This window comes from Suncus etruscus, chromosome 10, assembly GCF_024139225.1.
Source record: "Suncus etruscus isolate mSunEtr1 chromosome 10, mSunEtr1.pri.cur, whole genome shotgun sequence".
Classification (NCBI taxonomy): domain Eukaryota; kingdom Metazoa; phylum Chordata; class Mammalia; order Eulipotyphla; family Soricidae; genus Suncus; species Suncus etruscus.
In genome coordinates, this window is record NC_064857.1 from 93,370,352 (window position 1) to 93,382,523 (window position 12,172).

The 12,172-nt window shown below is 47.0% G+C and overlaps 1 protein-coding gene across 1 annotated transcript in view; it reads right to left on the reverse strand.

The window, feature by feature from the left end:
- CEP152 (centrosomal protein 152) overlaps nucleotides 1–12,172 on the reverse strand; it is a 114,693-nt gene that overhangs the window by 76,684 nt on the left and 25,837 nt on the right. Inside the window, exon 11 of the mRNA XM_049781706.1 lies at nucleotides 5,669–5,869. Within this exon, the coding sequence (XP_049637663.1) occupies nucleotides 5,669–5,869 (201 nt within the window). The remainder of the gene's footprint in view (nucleotides 1–5,668; nucleotides 5,870–12,172) is intronic.

A 12,172-nucleotide genomic window follows, 5' to 3' on the forward strand; every position in this document is an offset into this window, starting at 1 on the left:
CTTTCCAATAGAATGTAAAATAGTGGGAAAAGGATTTTATGATACCAGAATATTTCATATCTTTCTGACAGAGAAGAAAAAGGAGGAAATGCAGTAGACATATATATGGAGATATGTAAATATGTATTTACATATGTGTATAAGAATGTATGAATCTTGTGTTTACAAAACACTTGTGTGAATATATATGAGAGTGGGGTCAAACCACACCTGGAGTGCTCAGAGGTTACTCCTGACTCTACACTCAGAAATTGCTTCTGACAGGCTCACGGGAACATATGGGATACTAGGGACCAAACCCAGGTCAGCTATTTGCAAAGCAAACACCCTACCTGCTGTGCTATCGCTCTGACCCAACTTATATATTTTTATTCCAGTCTGGAATAAAAATAGTTACCTATTTTTATAGTTATTCAGATTAACTATTATAACACTTCTCCAAACGGTAATCTCAATTTGGATTTTGAAATAAAGTGGATTTAGTTTTGTTTATTTGTGAACCACATCCAACTGTGCTAATTTATTCCTGGCTTTTATTCAGGGATCAAGCCTTCAGGGAAACTCTTGAATTAAAAAATAATAGAACAAAAAAATAAATAAATAAATAAATAAATAAATAATAGAACAGGGGCCGGAGAGATAGCATGGAGGTAAGGCATTTGCTTTTCATGCAGAAGGAAGGTGGTTCAAATCCCGGTATCCCATATGGTCCCCCGTGCCTGTCAGGGGTGATTTCTGAGCATAGAGCCACGAGCAACTCCTGAGTGCTGCTGGGTGTGACCCCAAAACCAAAAAAAAAAAAAAAAAGAAAGAAAAAAGAAAGAAAAAGAAAAGGAAGGAAGGAAGGAAGGGAAGAAGGAAGGGAAGGGAAGGGAAGGGAAGGGGAAGGGAAAAGGGAAGGGAAGGGAAAAGAGAAGGGAAGGGAAAAGGGAAGGGAAGGGAAGGGAAGAGGGAAGGGAAGGGAAAAGGGAAGGGAAGGGAAAAGGGAAGGGAAGGGAAAAGGGAAGGGAAGGGAAAAGGGAAGGGAAGGGAAAAGGGAAGGGAAGGGAAAAGGGAAGGGAAGAGAAAAGGGAAGGGAAGGGAAAAGGGAAGGGAAGGGAAAAGGGAAGGGAAGGGAAAAGGGAAGGGAAGGGAGAAGGGAAGGGAAAAGGGAAGGGAAGGGAAAAGGGAAGGGAAGGGAGAAGGGAAGGGAAGGGAAGGGAAAAGGGAAGGGAAGGGAAGGGAAAAGGGAAGGGAAGGGAAAAGGGAAGGGAAGGGAAAAGGGACGGGAAGGGAAGGGAAAAGGGAAGGGAAGGGAAAAGGGAAGGGAAGGGAAGGGAAAAGGGAAGGGAAGGGAGAAGGGAAGGGAAGGGAAGGGAGAAGGGAAGGGAAGGGAAGGGAGAAGGGAAGGGAAGGGAAGGGAGAAGGGAAGGGAAGAGAGAAGGGAAGGGAAGGGAAAAGGGAAGGGAGAAGGGAAGGGAAGGGAAGAGAGAAGGGAAGGGAAGGGAAGGGAGAAGAGAAGGGAAGGGAAGGGAGAAGGGAAGGGAAGGGAAGGGAGAAGGGAAGGGAAGGGACGAGAGAAGGGAAGGGAAGGGAAGGGAGAAGGGAAGGGAAGGGACGAATAGGGAAAAGGGTAGGGAAGGGAAGGGAAGAGGGAGGGGAGGGGAAGGGGAAGGGGGAGGGGGAGGGGGAGGGGAGGGGAAGGGGAAGGGAGAGGGGAGGGGAAGGGGGAGAAAAGGGGAAGGGGGAAGGGGACGGGGAGGGGGAGGGGGAGGGAAGGGGGAGGGGAGGGGAAGGGGGAGGGGAGGGGAAGGGGGAGGGGAGGGAAAGGGGGAGGGGGAGGGGAGGGGGAGGGGAAGGGGAGGGGAAGGGGGAGGGGAGGGGAAGGGAAGGGGAAGGGGAAGGGGAAGGGAAGGGGAAGGGAAGGGGGAGGGAAGGGGAAGGGAAGGGGGAGGGAAGGGGGAGGGGAAGGGGAAGGGAAGGGGAAGGGAAGGGGAAGGGGGAGGGGAGGGGAAGGGGGAGGGGAGGGGAAGGGAAGGGACAGGGACGGGGACGGGGAAGGGACAGGGACAGGGACGGGGAAGGGACAGGGACAGGGACGGGGAAGGGGAAGGGACAGGGACGGGGAAGGGGAAGGGACAGGGACGGGGAAGGGGAAGGGAAGGGACAGGGAAGGGACAGGGAAGGGGAAGGGAAGGGACAGGGACAGGGAAGGGACAGGGACAGGGACAGGGAAGGGACAGGGACAGGAAGGGACAGGGACAGGGAAGGGAAGGGACAGGGACAGGGAAGGGACAGGGACAGGGAAGTGAAGGGACAGGGACAGGGACAGGGACAGGGAAGGGACAGGGACAGGGAAGGGAAGGGACAGGGACAGGGACAGGGAAGGGACAGGGACAGGGAAGGGAAGGGACAGGGACAGGGAAGGGAAGGGACAGGGACAGGGAAGGGAAGGGACAGGGACAGGGAAGGGAAGGGAAGGGACAGGGACAGGGACAGGGAAGGGACAGGGACAGGGAAGGGAAAGGGACAGGGACAGGGAAGGGAAGGGACAGGGACAGGGAAGGGAAGGGACAGGGACAGGGACGGGGAAGGGGAAGGGACAGGGACAGGGAAGGGAAGGGACAGGGACAGGGACAGGGAAGGGACAGGGACAGGGACAGGGAAGGGACAGGGACAGGGAAGGGAAGGGACAGGGACAGGGAAGGGAAGGGACAGGGACAGGGAAGTGAAGGGACAGGGAAGAGAAGGGACAGGGACAGGGAAGGGACAGGGACAGGGAAGGGAAGGGACAGGGACAGGGAAGGGGAAGGGACAGGGACAGGGAAGTGAAGGGACAGGGACAGGGAAGGGGAAGGGACAGGGACAGGGAAGTGAAGGGACAGGGACAGGGAAGGGAAGGGACAGGGACAGGGAAGGGACAGGGACAGGGAAGGGACAGGGACAGGGAAGGGAAGGGACAGGGAAGGGAAGGGACAGGGACAGGGAAGGGAAGGGACAGGGAAGGGAAGGGACAGGGACAGGGAAGGGAAGGGACAGGGACAGGGAAGGGACAGGGACGGGAAGGAACAGGGACAGGGAAGGGAAGGGACAGGGACAGGGAAGGGACAGGGACAGGGAAGGGAAGGAACAGGGAAGGGACAGGGACAGGGACAGGGAAGGGACAGGGACAGGGAAGGGACAGGGACAGGGAAGGGAAGGGACAGGGACAGGGAAGGGAAGGGACAGGGAAGGGAAGGGAAGGGAAGGGAAGGGAAGGGAAGGGACAGGGAAGGGAAGGGAAGGGAAGGGACAGGGAAGGGAAGGGGAAGGGACAGGGAAGGGAAGGGAAGGGACAGGGACAGGGAAGGGAAGGGACAGGGACAGGGAAGGGAAGGGAAGGGACAGGGACAGGGAAGGGACAGGGACAGGGAAGGGAAGGAACAGGGACAGGGAAGGGAAGGGACAGGGACAGGGAAGGGACAGGGACAGGGAAGGGACAGGGACAGGGAAGGGACAGGGACAGGGAAGGGAAGGGACAGGGACAGGGAAGGGAAGGGAAGGGACAGGGAAGGGACAGGGAAGGGACAGGGAAGGGAAGGGGAAGGGACAGGGAAGGGAAGGGGAAGGGACAGGGAAGGGAAGGGAAGGGAAGGGACAGGGAAGGGAAGGGAAGGGAAGGGGAAGGGACAGGGAAGGGAAGGGAAGGGGAAGGGACAGGGAAGGGAAGGGAAGGGGAAGGGACAGGGAAGGGAAGGGAAGGGGAAGGGACAGGGAAGGGAAGGGAAGGGGAAGGGACAGGGAAGGGAAGGAAGGGGACAGGGAAGGGAGGGAGGGGACAGGGAAGGAAGGAAGGGGACAGGGAAGGAAGGAAGGGGACAGGGAGGGAAGGAAGGGGACAGGGAGGGAAGGAAGGGGACAGGGAGGGAAGGAAGGGGACAGGGAGGGAAGGAAGGGGACAGGGAGGGAAAGAAGGGGACAGGGAAGGAAGGAAGGGGACAGGGAAGGAAGGAAGGGGACAGGGAAGGAAGGAAGGGGACAGGGAAGGAAAGAAAGAAAGAAAGAAAGAAAGAAAGAAAGAGAGAAAAGAAAGAAAAGGAAAGAAAGAAAAGGAAAGAAGAAAGAAAGAAAAGAAAGAAAGAAAGAAAGAAAAGAAAGAAGAAGGAAAGAAAGAAAAGAAAGAAAGAAAGAAAAGGTAAGAAAGAAAGAAAAGAAAGAAAAGAAAGAAAGAGGGAGGGAGGGAGGGAAGGAGGGAAGGAGGGAAGGAGGGAAGGAGGGAAGGAGGGGAGGGAGGGAGGGAGGGAGGGAGGGAAGGGAGGGAGGAAGGAAGGAAGAGAAGGAAGGAAGGAAGGAAGGAAGGAAGGAAGGAAGAAGGAAGGAAGGAAGGAAGGAAGGAAGAAGAAGAAGAAGAAAGAAAGAAAGAAAGAAAGAAATGAAAGAAAGAAAGAAAGAAAGAAAGAAAGAAAGAAAGAAAGAAAGAAGAAAGAAAGAAAGAAAGAAAGAAAGAAAGAAAGAAAAGAAAGAAAGATAAGAAGAAAGAAGATAATAGAATATACCTTAAATTCCATTCAAATACCTAGACTAGACTTTCAATAAATTGGAAGACTTCTTTCCCAAACATATATACCTATTACTTGAACAAATTCACATCTTGTGTATGTGTGTGTGTGTGTGTGTGTGTGTGTGTGTGTGGTGTGTGTGTATTAAAAATTAGGACCGGGAGAAATCTCAAAGGTTCTGTCCCAGGAAGATCATATTATCTCTTGAGCACCACCACCAGGAGAGTGGCCCATGAGCACAGAGCTAAAGGGTGGCATAAACAAACAAAATGAATGAGGAAAAGAACCCTAATATTCAAAAGCACACAGGGATGGTATATAAACAATTATTCGTGCCAGTAACAAAATCTTCTACAGTCTCACTTAAATCATGGAAAAAGTTAGAGGCAACTAGATGCATCAAAAAATAACCCAAGTCAGGATAAATTTTAAGTGTAGTGCTATTTTCCAGACTCTCCCATCTTGTTTTTCTTCTCTATTTCCTTTGGGTTAAAATAATTCTAAAATTGCATTAAAAAAAAGTGGACCATGCAACTCCGTATTATTTTCATTCAAGTATTACCTGAGGCTTAGTTGCACAAGCAACCCCACCATCTGAAGCACCCTCCACTTACAACACTGTATTCCCCTTGGGATCAAAATAATAAACACTGAAAGCTTTTAGGTCAAATTCTCCCCCTTATTTTATTTATGATACTATTCTTAAAATAAACTTTTCTCTCCCAAGAGCCATTTTCAGATAACCTTCACTGACAAGTTAATTATCAAATCCTGGAAAGCTGAAAAAAGAAAGGCCAGTCACTGGCTAACTCCCAGGAAGACCTCTAAAGCTCCAGTCAGCTCCCAGAACACTCATTTCTTTTAGTCTGGATTAATTCTAGAACAATGTGAACAACATGTCTAAAGACCCTGTCAATGAGGAGATTCATTTCATGGAAGAACTAAGGAAGTACTAGTGCTAGGGAATTCTAAAGGAAAAATAATCTTTTCCAAATTAGGGTTTCTGACATTCCTTAGCTAGCAAAAGGCTCACAACTTAAGACCGACTGCTACCACCCCATTTTCCTATCTGACAAGCCCCCAGATGTCACTTCCACAAAATGAGCAATTTTACTTCTTGATAAGAGTGGGACCCTTGAAATCATCCCAACCTGTTCCTTGAGTGCAGCCACTGTGGCATCCAACTTGTTCTGTAAGGTCGACACTTGCTGTTCATACTTCTTTGTGAGTCCATTTACAATGCCCTCATGCTGCTCTCTGACCCGTTGAAGTGACTCAGAATGATGAAGCTCTAACAGCTGCTGTTTCATGCTTTCCAGCGCTACTTCAGTTGTTCTGGACTTCTTAATTATCTAGAAGGAAAAACAGGACGTCCATGTTTACTGCGGTGGACTCTTTGTTCTCTCTGTTGATAGTGAACTCTAAAAATTAACCAGACTTTACTATGAGAGAAATAGTCATCCATGAGTAGATTCAAGAGTATCTCCTGGGCACAAGTGGGTATGTCCCCTGTTCCACCCCACCCCCCAAAAAAAAGAACTTCCCTAGCCAGGAAACACCAGGACCAAGGTTGCCAGCCATGTTATTTGCTGAGGGAAAAACAAAACAAAACTGGTAGTCTCCTGTAGAGTGAAAAAGGATTTTTGCACAGCATGATGGTCATGTAGGTACCTGGCATGTAATCTGATGCTATGATGGTTCCCAAACTTTGTTCAGAGAACTCAATTGTTAAGTCATAAAAAATGACTGCTTCTTGACAGATTCTGGAAACTTGTCAGTGGTCACGTACTATGTTTTCAAAGTACTAACTCTATAAGAGTACAATAAGTTGTACAACAAGAGTCTGTGAAGTTATATAACGGCTCCTAAAAATATGTCAATGGCCTAATCCCCCAAACTTGTGCAGACATTATGTTCTTGGGGAAGGGAAGAGTATGGCTGCAAACATTGAATTTGCTAATCAGATAAAATGAAAATGAAGATGGTGATGGATAAACCCAATAAGTACAGACCGGTCAATTAAAGTGAGGGAAACTGAGGCATAAAAGTTCAAAACAGTGACTTTTGATTTGCAAGAAACAGACTGCGAACCAAAAAATGCAGAACAGCTCTCAACATTGGATCCTTCCCAAGTGCCTAAGAGCCATCGAATCTTGCTTACACTTGTTTTTCCAGCCTAGTGAAACCTTTGTTAGCCTCTGACCTCTGGAGTTTGGAGAATACACTATATTTTAAAACATTAAGCCTGTAGTCTGTAGCAAACTGTGACAGCAGTAAGTACCCTGGGTGATTCTGTGGCCTTTTTTTTTTTTTGGTTTTTGAGCCACACCCGGTGACACTCAGGGGTTACTCCTGGCTATGAGTCAGAAGTCGCTCCTGGCTTGGGGGACCATATGGGACGCCGGGGGATAGAACCGCGGTCAGTCCTAGGCTAGCGCTGGCAAGGCAGACACCTTACCTCTAGCACCACCGCGCCGGCCTCTATGGCCCTTTTTTAAATGCGTTTATTTTCCATAATGCAATTTCTTTTTTAAGAAGTTTATAAAGTAATGACTTTCTACTACATAAAAGCAACTCCAGGCTTAAATAGGAACTGGATCAGTTCCTAAATATTAAAAACAGTAGGGGACAGAGAGATAAACATGGGGTGTAAGGTTCATGCCTTGCATGCAATTGACCCTATTTCTTTGCCATGCATTGCATATGGTCCTCTGAACACAGAGCTAGGAGTAAGCATTGAGCACAATTAGACATAGCCCAAATACTCTTTTAAGGCATATGTAATAATTTGTTATTAAAAAATAAAATAGGGGTCCGGAGAGATAGCACAGCAGCGTTTGCTTTGCAAGCAGCCGATCCAGGACCAAAGGTGGATGATTCAAATCCCGGTGTCCCATATGGTCCCCCGTGCCTGCCAGGAGCTATTTCTGAGCAGACAGCCAGGAGTAACCTCTGAGCACAGCCGGGTGTAACCCAAAAACCAAAAATAAATAAATAAATAAATAAATAAATAAATAAATAAATAAATAAATAAATAAATAAATAAATAAATAAATAAATAAATAAATAAATAAAATAGGCTAACCTGATCGCATACCTCCTGTGGCCATTTCAGGTCTGTCTGGAGAGAGATCACTGTGGCTTTGTAGGGCCTATCACCCTGAACATTTGTCAGTGACTTGACTTGACTTACACTTCAGTCAATCAGACACCAGCTCTTCACCCTGAACCTTGTATCCCATCTTCGAAACTGGCATGGTTTTCTGCATCAGCACTAGGAATTGAACTTCTGCTGGGGAAGACCCTAATGCTGCCCTGGCACCGACTTACTCCAGAGGTAGGTGGGTTCATATGACACCCTTACATCTTGGAAACATCGAGAACTTGCTTTCAAGGCAGGTTTCCCTGCCTAGCTACTTAATGGTGATATGAAAACATGGGAGCGGTGGCGCAGAGCAGTAAGGCATCTGCCTTGCCAGTGCTAGCCTAGGACGGACCATGGTTCGATTCCCCCGGTGTCCCATATGGTCCCCAAGCCAGGGGCAATTTCTTTTTTGGTGGGGGCCACACCCGGAGGCGCTCAGGAGTTACTCCTGGCTATCTGTTCAGAAATAGCTCCTAGCAGGCATGGGGAGCATATGGGACACTGGGATTCAAACAAACCACCTTGGGTCCTGGGTCGGCTGCTTGCAAGGCAAATGCATCTGTGCTATCTCTCCGGCCCCAAAAGCGATTTCTGAGCGCATAGCCAGAAGTAACCCCTGAGTGCCACCAAGTATGCCCCCCGCAAAAAAATGGTGATATGAAACCAGAAGACGCTCCTGACTTCTACATAGGATCTGTATAAAAAAGCAAGCTCTCTAGAGAAGCCTAACTGCAACCTTGATTGAGGAAAACTTTTCCTGAGATCATAAAGAAAACTTTGGGGTTAAACAATTTAGTATGCCTGAAGCCAATAGTTGGTCTTAAGGTAGGATGCTTCATGGGTAGGGACACCCTGTCTTTAGGCCAAAGGTTTCTCATTTCTATTTTCCCCAACTTTTGCTGCGCCTATGAAAAAAACTACTACGCCCCCCTTTTTTTACTTTAGATAGGGGCTCCCACCTTTTTCATACAATCCTGGGACATGGATTACTTTGTTTTACCTCATATTACTACATTTTTCTATAAAAGCAAGAAGTATAAAAAAAAATAAAAAAAAGAATGGGGTCCAGGGGTCAAGTGGTCTCAGGTGCATTAATGGAGAAAAAAAGGACAGAATATCCAAGCCAAAGTCAACAACAATACAATCAAGAGACCCAAACTATAACAATCTAAACTTAAAATGGGCATGTTACATTGGCAGGCCAGAGGTCAAAACTGGAGGTATAGGAATCACTCTGGGGACTTTGGTAAATGGAGGTCAACATTGCTAAGTGGGAATAACCCTGATTCATTGTATATCCAACTATGTATATCCACTGAAATCCAACTATGAAGGACTTTGTATATCAGTGTTCAATATAATTAAAATTTTAAATAAATAAGGGCCGGGCGGTGGTGCTAGAGGTAAGGTGCCTGCCTTGCCTGCGCTAGCCTTGGACGGACCACGGTTCGATCCCCCCGCGTCCCATACGGTCTCCCAAACCAGGAGGGACTTCTGAGCACATAGCCAGGAGTAACCCCTGAGCATCACCGGGTGTGGCCCAAAAACCAAAAAAAAAAAAAAAATTAAATAAATAAATAAAATACCAAAAAAAAAAAAAAAAAAAGATCAGAGGCCAAAGCAATAGTACAGGGGATAAGATTGAACTGGCTTCTCCCAGTCAATCCTTGTCAGTACATGTTCTGCTAAGTAGAGCCAGCTATAGCCCCAAAGTCCCCAAGAACTGCCAGTATTACCCCCAGGTTATCCCTGTATCCCTGTCACCACAAGACCCTCATAGGACCATATCATCTTGGGCCTTTATATTGAACTACCAGCCCAGCAGGCTCAGAATCATTGGGAAAGGACCCTAGGCCTCCTGAGCAGTTTGGCATATCCCACCCTTTGACCCCCATAAAAAGAAAAAAAAAAACTATCAGTTTAGAATATTAATGATTCCTGAGTACCACTAAGTATGGTACAAAACCTAAGTAATAATGATAATAATAAAGATAGTCCTTAGTCACCAAACTTCAATCCACAATAAAGTTATAATAATAGTATCAGAACATGAATAGAGAAAGTATAGGAAAATATAGATATACAAGTTAGTTCAATTCTGTGCAGCAATACTCACTCTAAATATACTAACCATCTATGTTATATATATATATATATATATATATATATATATATATATATATATATATATGTTGTATTACATAATTAAGGATGGGGCTGGATGGCGGTGGATGGCGATGGATTTCTTTCTGCCACTCCAGGCCACGTGGCTCCGCATCCCCATTTAGCCAGTGGGTTCCAGGCCCAGGTAATCGGCGTAATCACTCACTCACAGGCAGGCGTCAGGAAGCAACAACTTTATTCATGCCCTATCCACCACATGTGTGTGGCCTACTCATAACCTTTCAAGCATTCAGCCATTCTAGGCTTGCCCTGCATCTTATCCTCTTTTCAGCCATCTTCCCTTTGGGCTCCATGCGGCCCAAAGAGCCAAAGGGCCAAGGTCCAAAAGCCAGGGAGCCCAGCCGGGCAAAGAGAGGAACGGCCAAAAGGCCGAATCCCCTGGCTCAGAGGTTTATCTATTCTTTCCAAGACCCCTCCCTGGAACCTCCCAGGAATGGGCCGGGTCTTGCAGGTAGGGTTACACCTACTATCTGGTTCCCAAGACCCCTCCCAGAAATGGGTGGGTCTTGGGTACACTACATTTCCCCCCTTTCTGAAATATAAAGACCCTTTTTGTAATTCTGACTCCACCTTTAGCCAAAGGTGTGTTAATATTTTCATACAACAACATAATAAAGTGAAAATTAATATACCAGCCCTTTTCAAAAACATAACATTTTTGCAAAATATACTATACACTTGTAACCTAAAATTCTATTAATGCTTTTTTACCAAGCACTATTCTGGAACTTTCATGTTCCTATACTTTTAAACTATATTGGGGGAACTTTATGTTCCTAAAAACCTTTCTTATACACAAGTACTACAGCATAAATGCTTAACATACATTTTAAAAACAGGCTAAGTACATTAAAATACACAGTAAAACATTTTGCAATTGAAAATATTAACTATGAAAGACAACAAAACACATTTAAATTATAAAGACAAAGATGCAGGTGGTTAGAAATCAGATGTTTAAATGGGCTAAATTGTATTACCTCCCTTTTATTTTTATTTTTTAACCACTAACTAACTAAAACTTATCCCATCACCAACTATGAGTAAAATATAAGACTACCCGCTTAGTTCCTTTTTTTTGTTTTTTTGTTTTTGTTTTTGTTTTTGGGCCACACCTGGTGTCGCTCAGGGGTTACTCCTGGCTATGCGCTCAGAAGTCGCTCCTGGCTTGGGGGACCATATGGGACACCGGGGGATCGAACCGCGGTCCGTCCAAGGCTAGCGCAGGCAAGGCAGGCACCTTACCTTTAGCGCCACCGCCCGGCCCCAGTTCCTATACTTAAAATGATTAATTTGTTCCACGCTGATCTCACCACGTGGCTTTTGTAAACTTTTAAAGTTCAGATGCTGGTTTGTTCCACGCTGATTTCACCACGTGGCTTCCTTTCAGTTTCAGGCCCCGCAGACGGTTCTGTAGACCATGAGGTCGCAGGTTCCGCTGCCCGCTGCCGGTTCGCTCCTGCTGTTTTACCTTTGTGACCTGGAGGATGGATTCCAGGTTTTTCACTTTTCTGGGCCAAGCTGAGCCCAGCCGAGCCCAGCCCAGCCCAGCCGAGCCGAGCACCGCTTGGAGCTTTTCGCTGCTTCTTTGATGCTGGACGGGCTTCACTGCTGCCTTTTTTTTCCTTCGGGGGCACTTTGGAAGCAGCTTATGGCCCACATTTTCACAGGGCGCTTTTGGATGTCCAGAGTTCCAAGTGATTTAAACTAAAAGTTCAGTCCGAAATTTCCAAAGTCGAAATCCAAATCCAAGCCAAAGGTCATTCTCAGAAAATCAGTCCATTTTCAATAGTCTTTTTTCTCCTCCGTTTCCAATTTAAACTTTTAATTAGTTTTTGAGGAGGCGGAGGTTTTTGTTTATAGTAACAAAGTTTCAGTCCTGGGCCTTGGATGGGAGTGATACAAGGTTTCAACTCCCCTGTATTACTGAAATTTGTGCCCCTAGAAGGGGTCGTGGCCATCTTTGAACATGGCTTCACGTGGTCAAACCCTTTGGGCTGAGTCCATGTGAAAAGAGCCAAAATGAAACAGAAGAGCAGAAATCTCACTATATTCGCTGTTTTCTTGGGTCCAGGATTCAGGTCAAAGTTCGGAGCGCCAGATGTTGCATTAAATAATTAACGTTGGGGCTGGATGGCGATGGATGGAGGCCTTTGTGCTTAGGCCCCAGCCACGTGGCTTCATCCCCCATCCAGCCAGCGAGTTCCAGGCCCAGGTGAAACGCGAAATCACTCACTCACAGGCAGGCTTCAGGAAGAATCATCTTTATTTAGGCCCTAGCCACCACGTGCATGTGGCCTATCTCATAACCTTTTAAGCATTCAGC